The sequence below is a fragment of the Petromyzon marinus genome, chromosome 9 (genome assembly GCF_048934315.1).
Source record: "Petromyzon marinus isolate PM22_M1 ecotype Great Lakes invasive population chromosome 9, UKy_Petmar_22M1.pri1.0, whole genome shotgun sequence".
In the NCBI taxonomy this organism is placed as follows: Eukaryota; Metazoa; Chordata; class Hyperoartia; order Petromyzontiformes; family Petromyzontidae; genus Petromyzon; species Petromyzon marinus.
The window spans coordinates 3714715-3735686 of record NC_133675.1 but is presented as its reverse complement, the minus strand read 5'-3'; the positions used below and the strand labels follow the sequence as shown (position 1 = coordinate 3735686).

The 20972-nt window shown below is 48.6% G+C and overlaps 1 protein-coding gene across 1 annotated transcript in view; it reads left to right on the top strand.

The window, feature by feature from the left end:
• Positions 1 to 20972, top strand: part of IGFBP7 (insulin like growth factor binding protein 7) — a 38868-nt gene that overhangs the window by 5250 nt on the left and 12646 nt on the right. Inside the window, exon 3 of the mRNA XM_032950827.2 lies at positions 13988 to 14097. Coding sequence (XP_032806718.1) covers positions 13988 to 14097 — 110 coding nt within the window. The remainder of the gene's footprint in view (positions 1 to 13987; positions 14098 to 20972) is intronic.

Here is a 20972-nt window from a genome sequence, read left to right as displayed (position 1 = left end):
CTCGCGTCATTGGGCCACGTGATCACGCCGGCCTTTGTTTAACACGTGCCGCGGTTCGTACTGTGAAAAAACAAAACAAAAAAAAAGACCCTCAGCAGATTCTTCAATAAAACTGCGGCCTTAAAAAAAGAAAGGATATACATTGGGCGACGTTTGGGGCTACGGCCCTTCTTCACAGCTCATAGAGAGGCCCAGAAGAAGTATGTGCTCTGAAGAAGGCCCATTGCCCAAAACGTCTCCTTTTTAAGGTGACAGTCGTGTTGACGAACGTGTGTTGAGGTATTTCGTTGTTGTTAATCGTGCTTTTGCACCACCGCCAACACAGCTGCAGGGTCAACAAATAATGTGTTGATAATCCAGCGAGGAGTTCAATCGTTCTTCTGAAATGCCCACCCAGCGTGGCCTTAGGCCTCAGCAGAACCCATCGAGGCGGGAAGAGGATCACACGTGGCTGGGTCGTCACGTGCACACCTCTAATTTCACCCTTTCCAATGCTGCCCACGCCGCTTCCGCACGCCATATCTCTGTCGTACCTTTATATCTTTCCATTTCATGTTTATTATTTCCATCGAAGCTTTGAGGTGTATTGTTTCCATCGTTCTCAGCTCTTCATGTAGGGCACGAGATCTGATTCACTCTGCCCCCCCCCCCCCCCAGTGGATGCCCCAAGCGCGAGAATCGTTGAGTCGGCAGAATTTCTGGGGTCCGAGGCCGGGGATAGTGGAGATGTTTTTTTGTTATTGTCGGTTGTAGGAGCTTCCCCGGGATTAAATTAATCCACGCGGGGCTCACGAAGAGAGAGCAAATGATAGAACGCGAGTAAGCGAGGGAGAGAAAAAAAGAGAGGGCAATGGAGAGAGATAGCGCGTGGGGGACAGAGGGGGAGAGAGGCGAGGGAGAGACAGGGCGAAAGAGGAATGGAGAGAGCAATTGAGAGATTTGGACAATAAATACTGGGGGCAGTGGGAAGGGTGAACGGATATAATCTGAAACCAAACACGAATGGTGGCCCTGACACTGACACTGACCCTAACTGACCTTTATTCTCCCTAACACTGACTCTTAAACTCTAGCCCTAACCCTAACGCTACTCTTTCCACATGAACCCAAACAGCAGCATTTGCCTTGTGCCACTAATTCTAACGCTCAGCCTACCACTAACATGAGCCTATCGCTGCAGCTAATGTACAACACATTTACTCTAAAACCAAGCTCAACACGAATAAGGCATCATCATTATTATTATTAACGCTTAACAATAAATCCCAGAACCGTAACACCACGAGATATCTCACGGCGACAGCCATGCGCACACGAATGCCACGCCGCGTCGCCAAGGGGTCCATGGTGCCCTCCTCCCGAGGGTAATCCCCCACCTGAGCAACCAAACACCTGAGGGCACGTGGGGGCACGGAGCAGCCGGGTGAGATGGTCGTGGTGACGAGGGAGGAAGGGATTTGGGAAGGAGGTAGTAATAAAATATATAATGAAATATTTATTTAGCGGTCAGATTATGTGGCTTGCCATGCTGTCATCCAAAAGTTGCAGGTATGGAGCAACTAGTGATGGTGTTGATGGTGAGAATGGCGGTGGTGGTGATTGTGTTGGTGAAATTCGTAATAGCAGTGATTATACTCATGCAAGTGGTGATGGTGGTTGAGATTACGATGATGAAAATGGTGGTGGTTTTCACGATGATGGAGGTTGTGGTGAAATTGGTGGGGGTAGTTGTGATGATAATGATCAGGAAAGTGGTGGTTGTCATGATGATGGTTGATGAAAGCGGTTGTGATGATGATGAAAATAATGATGATACTGCTGCTCATAATGGTGTTGAAATCATCATCATCATCGTCATATAAGCGCGTGGTGCATCCGTCAGTAACAGAGGCCTCGTGAACAAGACTCTTAATGAATGCGGCTCGGCGATGTGAGCACGCGTTCATTAATTAATGAGCGGACGCGTAAACGCATCATCTCGTCGTGCTGAGCGGCGCACTGGGATTTACAGCGCGCGGGCTCGGTTCTTCATCATCACCGAAAAATTAATTCACCGCTCAATGTGTGTGTGTGGTGTGTCAGAGAGTGAGGCAGCGGTCAGCGCAGTGCGCTACCAATCCGGCGACTCTATAGTTCAATTCCCGCTCACTGCCAACACGGGTGACGATTATCTGAAGCAGTAATGGACCTCCCACGAGGTTGACTCGGTCTCAAATGAGTACCTGGTTCGATGTGTAAACATCGTCATTGGGGAGACAAAGGCATCCGGGCGTGGTGCTGCCCACCCACCCCATCGCGTGCCGTGCTGGCCTTCATAGGTTGGCTTTCACACCTTCGATTAGCAGGGTTGGCTATGTGCAGTGCGAAAGAAGTTCAGCATACATACGTGGGTACTCGCTAATAGCACTTGCCCCAAAAGTCTACTAAGGCTATCAGGGGAGAAGGATTTGTGTGTGTGTGCGTGTATGTGTGTGATATATATACTGTATAGCATATGTATGCGAGATTACGCTTGTAAGAGTGATTACAGATGTGCATGTATATGTATGAGTATGAGACTGCGTGTGTTTGTTCGTGTATATATGATGATGACCATGGTGGTGATGGTGGTGGCATCTGTATTTCTGAGATTGTAAAAAGAGCCATTGGTGCGGTGAGTTGGATGAATTTCAATTGGGATTAGCCTTGGGCGCTGCAGATGTTAAACAATGCAGGTATGAAATCACCTTCGGGACAGAGATGTGATAATGATGAAGATGATGAATATGATGATGATCAATCATCGTGATCATGATCAATCGTCATGCGTATATTTCATATGATCACGATCAGCGTGCACGACTATGACACAGGGCTGATTGAAATCACCGGGCAAATTGATTATTTATCAATCATCATGATTGATTAACCAATCATCACGATTAATCAACAATTGATCAAGCATCATTATGCATATTTAAGATGATGATCACGATGAGCGTGCACGACTATGACACCGAGCTAATTGACAAAGCCGCGGATCTCGACCAAGGAATACGATTCCTGCCGAGGGAGCCTTGCAGTGCAACTCGGGCAGTCAGAACGCACGCACGAGAAGCAGCCCCAGTCAGTGGTTTTACTATTTGACCATAAATTACTTATTTCTACAAACAATACCGACTTTCTATAACTCAATAAAGACTGCCGACGAAGTTTACGCATATGTATGTCGAGTCTGCTTATGTATCGTCACGATATATATTGTTCGTCGATTATAGGTCAGGCAAAGTCAATAACTCATTTAGGAATTTACAACTCTCAGCAGAAAGGAACTGTACTCGTGTAAGTTTATTTACACCCGAATTCGTTCGTTATATATAAAATAATCATATATTTCACATGTTATAGCAGTGCAGTATTCCGATGCATCGCTTGACGTCTAATGCAAACAGGCGCACTCACGCGGAGCGGTTAGAACGGATAATTAGGGGTGGAACAATTATACACATATACCTTATTTAATTAATTCCCGTCGCTCAAAGCTCGTTTCACATCAGCCTGAAACAACCTCCGTGACCACGCCGCACCGCCGCCACACCACGGACCGTGCCCAGCAGTGTTGACACAACGAGGCACAGCCCCACTCACTCACTCACACTCAGACGTGAGTCATCCGTGCCACACGCAATCACCCTCGTGGTCGCGCAGCGCGTAGCCCACAAAACATCGGCCCCCCTACGTACACGCAAGAAAAAAAAAACCGTGTACACATCTCATCAGCAGCGCGGCCTTCTGCGAGTGCGGGTTTTTATTTATTTATTTAAAAAGCAGCATTGGTTCAACACAAGCGTACTCTGCACAGGTTTCAACATTTAGAGTCTCATCAGCAGAGTTAGGCATGTATTGTATGTAATAATGTTGAACTCTCTTTCGCACTTTACGCACCCAACCGTGATCATCACCGGTGCCGGGGAAGGACAACAAACTGAACACAAAAAAAATATTTTCTAAAGAAATGAGTTTTCTTTTTATCTAGATTTAAAAGTGCATAGCTCCAGTGGCTTCATATTAATTATCTGAAGGAAGAGCGTTTCAGCCGCAGAAGCGCATCTGAAAGCGCGCGATACAGTGACCATTTTTGTTCAATGGCCAGCTAAAAGCCGCTTCGAGGATAAGCAGAGTTCACTTGATGGTCGATGCTTCTTTTACGCGAAAAGCAAGGTATTGTGGTTCATTTGTGGCAAGCACTTTGTGTGTAACGAGTGCGACCTTATAATGTATTCGTTCAGCAACCGAAAGCCAATGCAGCTCAGCGAGCACTGGACGGACATGGCCAGATCTTGCAGTACCCGTTACGACACGTGCCTCAGAATGTTGTACACGCTGCAGCTTGCTTGAGACAATGCTGGTGAACTGACCAATGTTTATAGTGGAGGGCCATCTAAGTTAGATATGGGTTCGCGGAATTCGACGCAACATTCTATGAGGCGCAGCACAAATTCACCCTTATAGGAATGATTCCACCCACCATGTTCCCATATGAACGCCATTCTATCATCTTTACGAGGACCATTTTATGGCCATCACCATTCCACGGAGAGACGCGCCATAGGCATGGGGAGTTTCCACCGCTGGCTCAGAGCTGTACACGGGAGATGAGCAACTGCGTCAATGCTCAGAGCAGGACATCACTTTGCCTTTTTGGAATATGAAAGTTTTAAAGTCATTATTTCGTGTCGACTAATGATCATAATCATCATCACCATAATTGACGAGACATCATCATCAATGTCTATTCACCTGTTCGTGGTCAATGAATGAGGTACCAGGTACAGAGTGAACGATAGTTGCCTTATTGAAATACTGCTACCCCGCTCTGTAAGCTCTAGGAATGTGGATTTCCACCACTCGCTCAGCCCCCCACCCCCAGCTCCCTGTTCCCTGCCCCCTATTTCCACGTGGGTTTGATTGTAAGGCCACAATTTGATTGAAGCATAAAAACACAAAATCCAAAAACAAGCGCGGCGCGCACAAGCAGAACAAAAACACGTGGCTCCAGACAAAACACGGCTGCTTCCCCTCCACCTGTACGAGGAGACAACCATAATGCGGGCGGCAGTCTGAGTGCAACCGTGCCACGAGATGCCAAAAAAGGCTACGGCAGCCTCCCTCTCCTCCATCCCCTCCCTCCCCGGGCCATTAGTGTTTTTTTTTCGGCAGGCGGCAAATTAACAACGGCAATTAGCCAACGGGGGCAGGTCGCCGCACGCCGTTGGGTGGCCTACAGATGCGCGTGGAAAGCAGGCGCGCGTGGCAAGTTGCCACACGCGGCAATCGGGCACTCGTTTGCAAGTTTCCACGCGTGTGAAGAAAAAAACGACTCGTGGAAAACCGATATATACACACACACATACACGTGTCAGCCTAAGCACACGTGGAAAACTACAACACGTGGCAATAAGCAGACACGTGTGGCAAGTTGCCACACCTAGTAATCGGGCACTTGTGGCAAGTTTTCACACATGGCAGCCTAAACACACGTGGCAGCCTAAACATACGCGCCACTCTAAACACGTAGCGATCTACAACGCATGAAACCAAACACGCGGCAGATAAGACACGCGTAGCAGCAGCAGCAGCAAGACCCCACCTACGAGGGCAAATTCAGTGAATGAGTTGCCAATAAATGTTTGATGCAATTCTCACTCTCATTAAACGGTCAAGGTTTTCTGACAGGCGCGTTGATGGATTTTTGTTTTTGTTTTACAAGGCTGCCAGGCAAATGTGTGATGGGTGGGGTAACGTGTACAGGGAGGGAGAATGGCAGATAATTACCGGGTATTGGAGTGGCACCCCAGAGTTCGGTGACCAAGGGGAATAAAATGACCTAACGCCACGTGGCGATGATGGTGGTGGTGATGAGACTGTGAGTGGAGATGTTAAGAGGTTGAATGTTAACATAGGTATCTGGCAAAAGGAAAGAAACGAAAGCGAGGTGTGCTGAAACCAACAGTTATTCGCCGTGATTACCTCTTGGTATCGCAGCTGTTGCTATGTCGTCGTTGACATGGTTCTGGTTAGCAGTGGGAAAAACAACACAGACACAGCAGGCCTGGAGTCGTGTAAGTGCCCGGACATTCTGGGCTTACAACCACAGCCACCTCCGGTCATCCTCGCAGCAGTGGCTTTTGACTGGCCATCGAATAAGACGGTCACCGCATCATGCCTGTTCAGATGCGCTTTTTGCGGCCGTCTGGAACGATCTTCCTTCCGATATTAGGAAGTCACTGGAGCTATGTAATTTTTAATTTAGATTGAAAACTATATTTTTTTACAACTGTTGTTTGTGCTTGGTTTGTTGTCCTTCCCCTGCACCTCCGATTAGCACGGTTGACTACGTACAGTGCGACAGAAGTTCAACATCTTGGGCCCCTTTCTTCCCATGCATTTGGACCCTGACACCACTCGCAGCCTTTCTGAACTCCATTCAGGGACCCTATGCCAAAAGATGACCTTACTTCACTTGGGTCTGGGTTTGGACCTCGGTTGATCGTGGCCAATGGCAGAGGCAAGGTTTCCTGAAATCCAACCCTCTTACTGCAACACATTGGTCCTGAAAGCCCCGAGGTTGATCAAAGATAATATTTTGTTTTATTTGTTTTACCTGGTGACGCAGATCTTTGACTGATTATATCTCATATTTAGAACTGCTTTTTGTGTTTAGTTTGTTGTCCTTCCCCCCGCACCTCCGATCGGCACGGTTGGCTACATACGGTGCGAAAGAAAAAAAAAGTTTAACATACTTACATACAAGCCTGACTCTGCTGATGAGACGCTGAATTTTGAAACCAGTGCAGTTTGCTTGTGTTGAACCAATGCTGCTTTAAAAAAAAAACATTCTTATGATCACAAGACGCGTTTTAGAACATGTGCGTTAGACTCATTGATCATTCGCAAGTTATCTAAATAATTAGCAAATTATCTGGTTATGTTGCATCTAGGGTAACGGGAAACTACAAATGAACGAGTACAAACGAGACTGAGGAATCTATTCTTTAATCGTATGTCCCCTAAATCGTAACAATTTACTGAATCGATGCGGAAAGGGTAACTATAATATACTATTAAATGTACAATTTTTACTTTACCAGGTAAGGCCCACTGAGCTATATAGTTCTTTTTCGTAAATAATAGCTCAACGAAGTGGCTTACCATGTGAGAATTTACAGCAGCCAAATACTCTAAATGAACGTCTCTATGCACGACCTCCTGTATACCGGACGAGGTAGTAAATGTCGCGCTACCGTGGCGCCGTGCATGGGTAAATCATCCCACGGCGAGTTCAGTATAAACTACCTCGACACATCCTCCCGATGTTCTCCAACATTCCACCAGATGTCACGAGTCACGTCAGTGGTGGAGATTCAGGGTAAATACGAGGGATCTGTATCGTTTTAGGGGAAGACGCGAGCCAGTGATCTTCATCACAGCTCCTCCGAGACTTCCCAAGAGGCTCCGAGGCCACGCACGGCCATGCCTGCTACATGCGTGTCCCGGGTGGCACGTGTTGCCTGCCGGCTGGAAGTTACATAACTCGAGTTACAATTTAAACAGTTTATTGTTCACTGCCGGGTGTACGTGGTGGGTGGGTTGGTGGTTGGGGGGGGGGTGTTTATACAAAGCGCTTACGACCACAATGTCGCCTGTTTCAGTCACTGTCAGAAGCGTATACTACAGCAGCACGTGCATCACATCTCACGGAGGGTCAACGCGATACTTTGGTTGAACTGCGTCGCTAAAACTCTTTTTTGGCAGTTTAATATCCCACCGTGCAAGACGTTGGTCGTAAGTTGAGCTGTGCTGTTGCTGCCGCTATGCGTAGGGGTTGTGCTATCTATGTGGGGGGGGGGGGGTGTTCTATGTTACATAACCTGAGCTGTCTACTTCTAAACGGCGAATCCTTGCACGGGGCCCACTCTGCGAATACACAAAGCAAGGGGCGGGGAAGGCAGAGCGCAAATGTCAAGTTGCGTTCGCTCTCGGGGTTGTACATTCATAGCCAAGGCCTCCCGCCAACAACCTCCCAGCTCCCCCCCCCCCAGCCTCTGTATGCCATGCTGCTCCTGGCGTGGGACAGTTGCATTATGGATGACATCGAGATGAGAGGGTTGCGATTGGTGGGGACGCGTGTGCAGGTTGGAGGAGGATAGAGGGTGGACAACTTGGAAGTTGAACATTTTTAAACTAAACTAGACTAATGTTTTTTTTTTATTTATTTACCAGGTAAGGCCCACTGATGGTGTATAGCTCTTTTTAAGACGCGATCTGGCCACAAATCATAGCTCAACAAAGTGGCTTAGCATGTGTAAATGTATTGCAGCCAAATACTCTAAACGCATATTTCTAAATGTGGAGGGAAAAACCGGAGGACCCGGAGAACAATCCACGAGGCCACGGATAGAACATGTAAACTGCAATTATCCAGGCGTCAGGGTCGAGATCGAACTCACGACCTTCTGCACACCAGGCGAGGTAGTTAACATTCCGCCACCGTGGCTCATAGAACGTGGCAGGAAAGCGTTGTTGGTGTGATCAAGGGGAGAGTTTTGCGATGTTGGGTGGGACAAGTGTGCAGGGTGGAGGTGGGAGACCAAGAGGAAGACCTGAAGCCACGTTGTGGTGGTAATGGATCTGTGCGAGTGCTCCTTGATAGACTAGGCTCCACCAAGGGGAAGAGCTAAGATCAAATGGTGGTGATGACGAGTCCTGCAATTGGACATTTGGATTTGTTGGGCCAATTCCTTTATATATATATTTTTAGAGAAGCTTTGCTGACAACCATGTCAGCGAACAGAGTTCTTGACACGCGTTTTAATACTCGAAACACTTTTCCTAAAAAAGCAAAATCTAACCCAACGTGTTTGCCTTTCGACATTCCACGCATGCCTCCCGCACACCTGTACACAGCCCAAGGCTACGAGCTCAGCATATCGGGGCATTCAAATGGGCCAAGGGACGCAGGCAAGCAGTGGCCTTGTCTATCGAGTGCGCAGGCGGTACAACGGCACCGTGGCCCACGGGCCGGTTGGAGGGGCACCAGGAACCGAGGCTACGAAGATCAATTTGGCAGGGGACTCTAACTTTATTCCTTTGCACCAGGGGCCCATGCCGACCAGGTGACGCTGCCGCTGCAGGCAGGCAGGCACAGGGAGGAGAACAGTCCCACGTCACTCTGGCCAGTGAGATTCCTTCGCAGAAGTGACCAGAATCAGAATCTCTGTTGAGACTGCAGCAGGAGGAATCCGATGAGCTATGAAGCTCTTTTTTCTACCCCGCACAGATGTCCAGTATGGGGCGGGTCAGCAGATTTACAACAGCAAAGAATGAGACAACGATAGTGCAAAATAGAGAAAATGGTAAGCAAGTCACTAAATATAAATAAGTAAGATGTAAATTTTGATTTAAAGCTTTTGTGACTGCAGGGATTCATATTCTTGGAACCAAGAATAAGTAAGATATACATGAATGCATTTAATGAGTCCGATTTTTATCAAAAGTGGGTAAGGCAGCAAAAACAACAGCATAGTCCCAGGCCACATCAACATCAAAGAAATAACGTCAAACAGAATACAACAATGAAGCAAAATCAGAGCAAAAACAACCGACATCATATTTGGATGTCATAACCATTAAAATATGTAAAAAAACAATTATTGCTCTTTTATTGATAAGATAACGACATTAATGCAACTAAAGTGTTGCCACCTGTTAGGTGGAACCAGATTTAGGTCTAGTCCACTGACTAAATCCAGGTCCTGATCATCATCATCATCACAACCATCTTCATCATACCCATCAGCATTGTCATCATCATTAAACCCACCACTACCGTCATGATCATCATCACCACCCAGTCGTTTATCGCCTAAGGTTTGTCCACATATTGGGGGGGGGGGGGGGTGGGGACAAAACTCTCCTGCTCGGGGTAGCATTTTGTTGGGGGGTGGGGGGTCAGGTGTGGGGGGCGAGGTGTGGGGGGGAGGGAGGTGCGGGAGGGTGGGGGTGAGGTGGGGGGGGGGCGTTCCATCGCCTAAGAGCCCAGAGGCGAAAGAGCTCAAGATTCCTGGCCATGTAAGGTCTCCGTCTCTCTCCCACGCGCCCACCCCGGCAGAATCAATCCACATTGCACGGCCCCAAACAGACAGATCCCCCCTATAGCCTTCACAGACCTTTGTGGCAAGTGCTGTTTGTGAGCACCTGTTAAGGCCGGGACGGCTCACGAGAGGTTGGGTGGACAACACCACGCTTAACAACCCGCATGTCTTCTGAGTGCCGATGTTTACACAACGCACCAGTTACCTATTTAATGCTGAGCCGACCTATAAGGAGGTTCAGGATTGGGTAAGTTAGGCGTGCTGGGGAATCGGACTGAGGTGCGCCCCGTTGATAAGAACACACACGCACTCATATACAAGATTGTATACAAACACACGCTCGTACACTCACACACAAACCCACACTTTTATACACACTCGTATATAAACACATACCCTCATATGCAATAAAAGTGCTGTTAGCGAGCACGTATGAATGCTGACACATGGCACGCGAGGGAGTGGGTGGCCAGCACCACGCCCGGCCGTCTTTGTCTCTCTCATGGCGATATTTCCACATCGCACCAGGTGCTCGTTCGTGGCGTAGCTCGCTTACCACTGCGCTACTGCTACACAGTAACATACACTGTGCAACACGCGCTCATACATACATGCACACATTAACAACCGCCGTTCGCCACCAAGTGGCGGTGACGTCACCACGTCGCTTGTGCCAGGCTGGGTGCACTGTGAGGCCACGTGAGCTGTCGAAGGCCCGCTTGCAGGAGGTTACGGGACAGAGCCAGGTGCCATGGGTTGATTGACTGAGATGATTGGCAGATGCACCAACTGTGCTCCCCGCTGTGCCAATTTTCCGCGTTTTAGCCGCCCGGAGCTCCGCTCATTGTTGTGAGCGTCGCTGCTCTCCCCTCCGTTGTGGCTGGAGGGCGACTGCCTCCAACTCCCCAGTAGCAGCGTCCTTCACGAGCCTCCTCCACAGAGGCCGATCTCGACACCGCTGGTGCAAGTCCAGCGGCAAGTCCAATCGGCTCCACATTCTTCTGTACCACATCAGCTCATCTCTTCTCTCGCCCGTGCCGTGCCCGTTTAGCCCCATCTAACCGGCCAAACAGATGCTGCTTGGGCATGCGGTGGCTGGGAATTCGGGCTACATGACCCCGCCAACGCAGCTACAGCTTGTGGGAGAAGCTAACTGGTGGGACTTTGTCCAGATTTTTCAAGGCTCTATAAGCTCCTCACATAATCCAGTCTGGTTAAACCAAGGATGGATCGTCGGCAGGCTAGCCCGAGTGTTTCAAACGGGCGCAAACGTTCCTTTCGAGGTCTCAAAGTCTCGCAAGTATAAAGAAGGGAGGGCATCACTGTGGCCGAGAAGACCCGGAGCTTTGTTTGAAGCGACACGCCAGGTAGCTACCGCACAGCGTTGTGCAGCTAATGAAACGATAATTCCGCTCGACTGATTCGGAGTGAGATCTCGGCTGCCAAACCGGAGCCGGTCATAAGCACACTGCTCAAGTATGGAAACTTCTCCACTCCCTGCACAACTGTCATTAAATCCGCACACACACGTACAATTACATGCTCTCGTACAAACACGCGTGCACACACGCACACACTATATACACACACACACTGTCGCCCACACATGTATAAACACATCGCAGGAACTCACTCACGTACAAAGACAAAGTTCCGCGTATAGCCTCAACATACTGTTGGGGCAAGTGCTGTTAGCAAGCAGCACCTATGAAGGCTGGCACGGCACAAGAGAGGTCGGTGGGTGGCCAGTACAGCACCACGCCCGGCCGCTTTTGTCTCTCTTGTGGCGATGTTTACACATCGCACCAGGTATTCATTTGAGGCTTAGTCAACGTAGGGCAGGCTCAGGACCGGTTCAGCGAATCGTCACCGCATGTTGTTGGGTCGTTAGCGGGGAATCGTACTTGGATCACAGTGTGCGCGCTAACCCGCTACACCACCGCTAACCCACAATTAGACTCGCGTGTAAACACACCGCACTGCACTCTCTCTCTTACACACCCACGCACGAAGCTTCTTGCACGCCTTCTTGTGCAAGAAGCAGGAATCTTGATGGGAGGGGCGGTGGGGAAAGGGGGTTCAGTGGAGGAAGTTTTCCCACGGTTGCTGAGCAAAGGCCCAAATCGCCAAGCGGCCAGTAACAAGCAGCACTTATTTATTTATTAAAGTTGTCAAATTTTACGAGCTGTGGCTCGTTAAAAAGTGTGTTCGTGTAAGCCCCATTGGAGAACACCTATTATGGTCGGCGGTGTCGCACGAGCGATGGGGGGAAATTACGATGACAGGGCGACTCGAGATACATCTACGACGACGCGTTGGTGTAAACTTGACGAAAATTGCGCGTGGCGGAACTATTAAACGTTTGCTAAGAGTCAAGGTCAATAGGTCATCACGGCCAATGCCGTTGATGCCACCACACCGCGTACAATGAGACCCATCCCCGGTCCCCTTTGGAATTCTCGCACTTGGGTGAAACGAAATGAACGTGACCCTTAAGCGATCAGCGTGGCGACGAATGCATGGTCCAACAACCTCCATGAGCGGCACGGCACGTGGAAGGCCCCGAGCCAGCTGCGGATTGCCAAGGGGGGCGGGGGGGGGCTATGAAGTTGCTATAATTGAAGGGAAGTTGTATTTGGCCAGGCGCAGAGACAAGTCTGTGCGGGAAGGGGCTGGGCTGCTGTACGGGAGAGCGAGTTGCTCCCATTCCTGTGGCTTCTCCGCCCCCACTACCTCCCAAGTGTTATGTATTAATTTATTATTATTTAAAAAAATAGAGGATTCACGTTAATGCCTCCCTTTTTCACGAAGTCAAAGCGCCGCATTCAGCGTGAGCCATGGTCAATCCACTGCTGGATGAAGACCTCCACAAGTTTTCGCGATGCCGCGATCCATGTTTCCTTTCTGTGCAGGAAATTATGTCAGTGCCGATCGTCCTCCGGAACGCATTTCCCTCCTTTGGCAGTCATTCAGTCACTAGTCTCGTGCATCAGACATCATCACCACCACCATCACTTCTAGCCATGATGTGTCCTGTCCAAGCCCACGTTTTTTGACAGTCAATGGAATGTCTATAGTCCGATCAACGTGGAACAGCTCTCTGCGTCCCAGTGTCATTCGCAGATTGAAGATCTCTCCCTCTTCGCATATGACTACGTATTCAGCTTTAAGTCCATGTTTCTGATTCACACATCATAGCGGGTTCGTACAAAATGAATAGATACGTGACCTGTATCGAGACACCGAATTATATGCAATTAACTGTGTTCATATATGTTATTGGCATGTGCGTCTATACACGTGTGTGGAGCGGTAGTGCCGTGGTTGGCGCGCTGTGGCACAAACCGGGCGGCCGAGTTCAGTTCCTGCTCACGGTAAACGCCAGTGACGATTTTCTCAACCGGTAGTGGGCCTCGCCGAGGTCGACTCGGCCTCAAATGAGTACCTGGTGGGTGCGTAATCAACAGTGTAGTGGAGACAAAGGCGGCCAGGCGTGGTGCCAACAGCACTTGCCCAAACAGCATGTAAGAGGCTATAGGGGGGATCTTTGCCTTTGGAGCGTGTGTGAATGTGGGTGGTGCACCTATCTGCCAGTCGCTCTGAGCGGTTACTCCCCAACACTTTGGTCTGTCCCGTGACTTCGCCATTTCACGTGGCCTGTGAGTGCACCCAGCCTGGCACGAGCGCTGCGGCGACATCACTACCCACGTATGAGCGGACGGCCGCTGTTGTGTGCACAGTGTTCTTGTCAGGCCGCACGGTGTCTCCATACTCAGATGAGCGGTGGCCGTGAATGCCATTCGCGGCCCTGAGCCACTGGTGGAAATGTCACGCTCCTATCAATTCGTCTGCAGGTCCCTCCATCGTGACGCCGCCCCGCATTGTGTGGAACGTGACGGGATCGCAGGTGTACCTGAGCTGCGAGGTCATCGGCATCCCCACCCCAACCCTCACCTGGAACAAGGTGTGTTGGCCACCCACCTACTCAACTTGCACACCCAACCTGCCTGCACACGACACTCATCTACGACGTCGAGTACACTCGTCTGTTAATGCTACGACACTCACCTGTGAATACTCCACTCACTTTCACTAAACCTCTCACATTTTGGCCTGTGTCCTGCCCACACCCCTGCACTCACTTAAATTCACACTCTCTACTGATTCCACGGTGTGGAGTTCCAGACTTAGGGGGCAGCAGAGGACAATGGGCGGCCTCCCACTGAGCGAACAACAGTTTCTGTTGCTGGAATGGAGCGCATGTGGAGAGTAGATAAGGGAGGGGAGAGGTAGGAGAGTGCGTGGAGGGGAGTACAGTGAGATGGGAGGAGATAGGCAGGCATAAGCGAGTCCATGGAAGATCTTGAAGAAGGAGACTGCGATGTTGAAATTCGATCCGGGATTGGACTGGGAGCCAGTGGAAGGATTGGCATCCCGGACTCGCACACGGTGGCCGTTCGACATTAGAATCTGGCTGGGTGTGGACAGGGTGCCTGCGTGCGTGCGAGCGTGCGAGAGGAGCCCGAATTTCGTAATGACTCACGCACTGAGTGGGCCCATCCACAACAAGGGCCCTGTGTTTCATGCCGACAACAACCAGACACAGCGTTGAGCAACTTAGAGAGGTCAGATCGAACCCTGCCCAGCGTGGGGAACTCAAGCCAGAGCCCCCCTTACCCCCCCGCCACAAACCGCCAGGGCTGTCGCTAACACCGCAGTGTGAGTGAATGAGACCAGCGTGGGTGGGGTTGGTGGATTCTTAACGGATGCGAGGTTTGGTATTTTCATATTCATTATAATCATAACTACCACCACTGTTGTGATCATCACAACCACCACCATCATTATCTTCACCATTATCATCACAACCACCACCATTATTATCTTCACCATTATCATCACAACCACCACCATCATTATCTTCGCCATTATCATCACAACCACCACCATCATTATCTTCACCATTATCATCAAAACCACCACCATCATTATCTTCACCATTATCATCACAACCATCACCATCATTATCTTCACCATTATCTTCACCGTTACCAACACCACTACTGTCATCATCATCTAACGATGCAGGTCTCAATTCACGACCACTGATTCTCGTTGACAAATTAACAAGCTGTGAACTAAATGAGCGATTCACAAGAGCTACAATGCGTACAATGTGAATGCGGTCAGTATTTTTTTTATTAAAAAGCATTTTCCAAATAAATAAATGCGGTCAGTATGAAACCAATTGCTTCCAATAATTACCATTGAACTATTTTCACACAAAACAGTAGAAAGTGAAATTCATTAAAAAAAACGTCGTGAGAATTTTTATTGTTTTATATATTTTTTATTATTTTATTGGTTCCCTTCAACGTGACTTTACCGAAAGAGCTAAGAATATTATTTAAAGTGACAAAAATAAATAGGGGGCCCGTTATGTAACTGTGGCAAAGGGCCCAGCGATCCACGTCGGGTTTTGCAGTCATGCTCCGTGCCGGGGAGCGAGTCGCATTCGGCGCCAGCCAGCGACGTCGTGGCGGCAGCTGTGACACCGAGAGGTCACCGTGGCCGGCACTGATGCCACTGCACGTCGCCTTCACTTGCTTCCTTTCTTCTGCAAAATCCTGCAGCTGTTGAAATCAACGTAATGCAGTGCACATACAAATGTGGATTCATACAGCGGAGTATAAATGGCACTGCATCTCAAGGCGCAGAGGCTTTTGGTGAACCGTCGAACGAAGACGGTCACTTGCGTCGCGCGCATTCAGATGCGCTTCTGGGGCCGTCTGGAATGCTCTTCCTTCCGATATTAAGAAGCCACTGGAGCTATGCACTTTTAACTATAGATTTAAAACTATTTTCTCGATAACTTATTTTTGAGTTCGTTTGTTGTTCTTCTCCTGCACCTACTATTAGCACGGTTGGCTACGTACAGTGCAAAAGAGGTTCACCATACATAGTTATTTTACAGAGAGGGGTAAAAAAATAAAGGTATTGAACCTGCTCTTTAGCACAGGGGCAGGGAGTCGACAGCACAGATGGTTGGCAGGGATGGGAGTCCCAGCTGATGGGGTCAACAGACAACGAATGATCTCCCACGAAGCCCAAAAACACACAACTTAAAATAACAAACAGAGCTTTAAATTAATCGCGATGTGTTTATACCACAAAGTGCCTTGGAGTGACTTTTTGTGAATGGGGCTCTCTAAGTGAAGTTTTATTGTTATTGTCGATAGACCTGGCAGGGCCCTTCTGATATATTAGGCGTGATTAGCCAATTGAATCAATGTAAATTAACGAGTAAAATTATCAAAGTTACATCGACTGTTGTACTTTGTCTGTGGCCCTCTTTACAAATTGGGGCCACCCCTTTATAAGCCACGGCCAGCGCAATGCAGCTGGTGACGTCACCAGGCACCGCCCATCACCTCCCGTCCAGCGTCACACGCGAGAACGGAGGGTGAGACCGTTTTTTCCCCCAGCACTCTCCGCGCTCTCAATCGAGCAATGCAGACGACGGTCGGTAGAGCATTCCATTATTGCACTTACATAATTGGCTATCCCATCTCTGCTTGGAATACTCACTGCCCATTACCTCATTCGCATTTTTGCTCCTAATATTACTGCCGTTTCCGCTTAGCTACGGTACCAGGCGCCCAGAGAAATATCCCGCTCGTGGGTGATTCATTCGTGGCAGACTTGTTCCACTTAGGTCACGGTCAACATATTTACAGAGAGACCGTTGCTGTGCCAGGGACTATGGTGGTATTTTAAGTGGTGGGAATTTCGTTCAAACAAGACGATTTGTGTTCTTGCATGCAACACGATTGCCCTCCAATCTGGACTCAATCAGAGAGAGGGGCAGAGAGAGACAGAGAGGTGGGTGGGGGGGAGGAGCGGGAGAACTTCCTAAAGTTCTTAAATCTAGAACAGAGGTTGCTTGACCCTGGGGAACAGTGGTTGTTTCTTAGGGGCTGCTGGTAAGTTCAGGGGGGAGGCATGGTACAGGGAGGATTTTTGCAAAACAACAGCATTTGCGGAAGACTCAACCAGAGTAAATTCCCTTTCGTAGGCCTCGATTACTGACATCTAAAAATTGCGCACTTCCAGAACAATCGGAGCCTCAGTTCAGACACAGTGGCAGGCTTGTGCTGGAGGCAAACTCGGTCATCGTTTTGTCCTCTAAGTCGTGATGGGGGGTCAGTCAGTTACAAGGTTCGCATTTGGGTGGGGGGAGTGAAATGAAAATAGATTGTTATGCTCAAATAATCAATTGTTTACAATTCTTAAGCAGTTGTTTAACTAGTGTTTTTTGTAAGCCACTAAAGATTATTTTATCCGATTCTTTTCCACTGCAATTCATATCATATATGTAGATTTCTCAGCGTAACATAATTATAAAGAACATCCAATTAATTCCACTTCGCTGTAGATGATTTAACTTATATCACTGTACACTCTATATAGCTCTATATATACAAACTAGCGGGAAGTACCCGGCGTTGCCCAGGTCAAAAAAATATTTCAAACCTCCTCTTAAAAATCTAACAGCAGTGCATACTGACTGTGGTGGTACCTGCTATGATTACAGCAGTGCATACCGACTGTGGCGGTACGTGCTATCACTACAGTAGTATATGCTGACTCTAGCACACCTGAGAGTGGCGTGCTGAGGCCTAGTCCCGTGCAGAGCCTCCGGCCTCGCCTAGATTGTTCAGCCGGCCAAGGTGACACCTTGGCAGCCACGATCTCCCCGGCCGCTCTGCAGCAATATCTACGGCCTATAGTGGTAGCATCTAGCGACTGTATATAGTAGTGACTGCACGCATCGGGGTGGGGGGGGGGACATCACACAGTGAAGAATTTACCTGAGCGTTTAGTGTATTTTTATAGCATTTTTAACGCGAAAGAAAATGTCCCCCTCACTCCCACCGAAGGCGTGCGACTTGGCATGGGTCGTCCTCCCCACCAAAGGCGCGTGAGCTGGTATGGTCGTGCACGCGCCATAAATAATTAAATAAAAAGCTAGCGCACAGAAATCGCACTAAATCGCTAATTAAGCAAATTGAAAGTTGACAGATGTGAAAAAGGAATAGCGTTTGCTCACGGCGGGGCTTGCGGCGTGGTACCTGGATATTTCTTTTTTTATTATTATTAAACCCCACCGTTGGAGAGCCACATCGTTTGCAAACGACGAACACACACAAACCCACACACAGACAATTTTTGACTTTTATATATAGTTAGATATCCCCCGTATAGCCTTGAACAGACTGTTGGGGCAAGTGCTGTTAGCGAGCACCTATGAAGGCCAGAACGGTACACCAGGGGGTGGGTGGCCAACATCACGCCCGACCGCTTTTGTCTCCCCAGTGGCGATGTTTACACATCGCATCAGGTACGCATTTAAGGCTGAGTCGACCTAGGGGAGGCCCATGACCGGTTCAGATAATCGTCACTGGTGTTGGCCATGAGCGGGATTCGAACATTGTATTGCTTCATTGCACGACAGACACCATGAAACGTATTCTCACAGTCAAGCTCGGCGGTAGAGCTTGCGGTTTGCATTCGGAATGTCGCGAGTTAAAATCTTGGTTGCAGGTTGGCTCAACCCATCATCACTCGGTGATCGATAAAACGAGTACCACTTTGTGGAGATGGCAACAGCGGTTGCCAGATGAATAGACCCACTGCCATAGGAATATGGAATTTTTCGCCACTGGCTTAGGGCTGTGAACAGGAAATGAACATTGCCTCAATGCTCATCTGATCACTTTGGCTTCATTCTACTTTTAGATCCTAGATATTTGTATCAAGAAAGATTCCCAACACTCTACAAGGACAAATCAAGAATCGATTGGCTAGTTAAATCGTGACGATTCATTGATTCATGGAGGCGGGGAATCATTATTGTTACACCTTGAGGATTCGGTCTAAATGACCCGGCACGCACAGTGATGCAACTCTAGCGAAAGATACCACAGGATATTCAACGTACCACTGCAAGGCCGGCCGACGGTCGCGTCTGATCGCTCACACGCTGCAAGCAAACTTCGTACCCTGAACTTTCTTAAACAACGTTCGTACAGTGTTGTACGTATTTATGTTTAACTTCTTTCGCACCGTACGTAGCCAACCGTGCTAATCGGAGGTGCGGGGGAAGGACAAGCTAAACACAAAAATCAGTTCTACAGTTTTCAATCTATATTTAAAAGCGCATTGCTCCCGTGGCTTCCTAATATTGGAAGGAAGAGCGTTCCAGACGGCCGCAGAAGAGCATCTGAAAGCGCGCGATGCGGTGACCGTCTTTGTTCGATGGCCAACCAAAAGCTGCTGCTGCTGCTGTGAGGATGACCGGAGCTCACGTGGTGATTTATGCTCCTTGACGAGATCAGCAAGGTACCGCGGTTCATTTTTGGCAAGCACTTGGTGTGTAATGTCCTTCGCGTGCCACGGGTTTTATTTAATGTATCGAGCTCTTGGCAACGACCGGGGCTAGCAAGCGTGTGCGGGCTCGTCGGAGCTATGAGAGACACCTGTGATGGATCGGATCAAAGCACCGTTTAGATTCCTCAAGAATACGACCCCTCGCCAACGTGTGGCATTCTCCCACCGCCGTGTTCCTCGATGCTAATCGCAAAAGCCATCATCGTGAGATATTTTACACCCCGCCCCCCCCCCCTTCTTACGTGACCACATCTCCGTCACTATCCAATAACTCGCCCCAACTATGTGCCGTGATAATTATCACCTTCAATGGTCATCATCATCATCATCATCTCCCACACCACCTCCTCCCAGGGCTGGAAATAGGAAGAAATTATTTTGGGAACTCAGAAATGATTCCCCCCACCCCCACTCGGTCTGGACCATAGACTAGATCTGAGGAGGAGGAGGGCGAGGAGGAAGAGCTTCGCTACGTGTATGTTGGTATCTGTGTGTGTCTGTGGGTCTTTGAGAGTGTCTGTGGGTATCTGTGCGCGTCTTTGGGTATCTGTGTGTGCCTGTGAGCCTCTATGCATGCCTGTGGGTCTCTGTATGTGTCTGTGGTTCTCTGAGCGTGTCTGTGGGTTTTTGTGCTTGTCTGTGGGTTTCTCTGTTAGTCTAGAGGTCAATCTGTAAGTCAAATTATGACAAAATATCAATCCTTAATTGTTTCCATAACGCAGTCGGGCTCAAATTGTCACTCTCCCCACGGCCTTCCGGAGCACGTTCCAGCCAATTTCCAACAATACTACTTCCATCATCATTATCATTATTGGCGGCAAACATCATAGTCGTCTCCCCACACCATGAAGTGCTGGCTTTTGTTCAATCCCAGCACAAATGCAGTGGCGTTTTGATCCAGTTTGGGATCATTTTCTAACTATAAACCAGTCATAATAATCTACACTGAGGGAAAAAAAGTATTTGATCCCCTGCTGATTTTGTACGTTTGCCCACTGACAAAGAAATGATCAGTCTATAATTTTAATGGTAGGTTTATTTGAACAGTGACAGACAGAATAACAACAACAAAATCAAGAAAAACGCATGTCAAAAATGTTATAAATTGATTTGCATTTTAATTAGGGAAATAAGTATTTGACCCCCTCTCAATCAGAAAGATTTCTGGCTCCCAGGTGTCTTTTATACAGGTAAGGAGCTGAGATTAGGAGCACACTTTTAAAGGGAGTGCTCCTAATCTCAACTTGTTACCTGTATAAAAGACACCTGTCCACAGAAGCAATCAATCAATCAGATTCCAAACTCTCCACCATGGCCAAGACCAAAGAGCTCTCCAAGGATGTCAGGGACAAGATTGTAGACCTACACAAGGCTGGAATGGGCTACAAG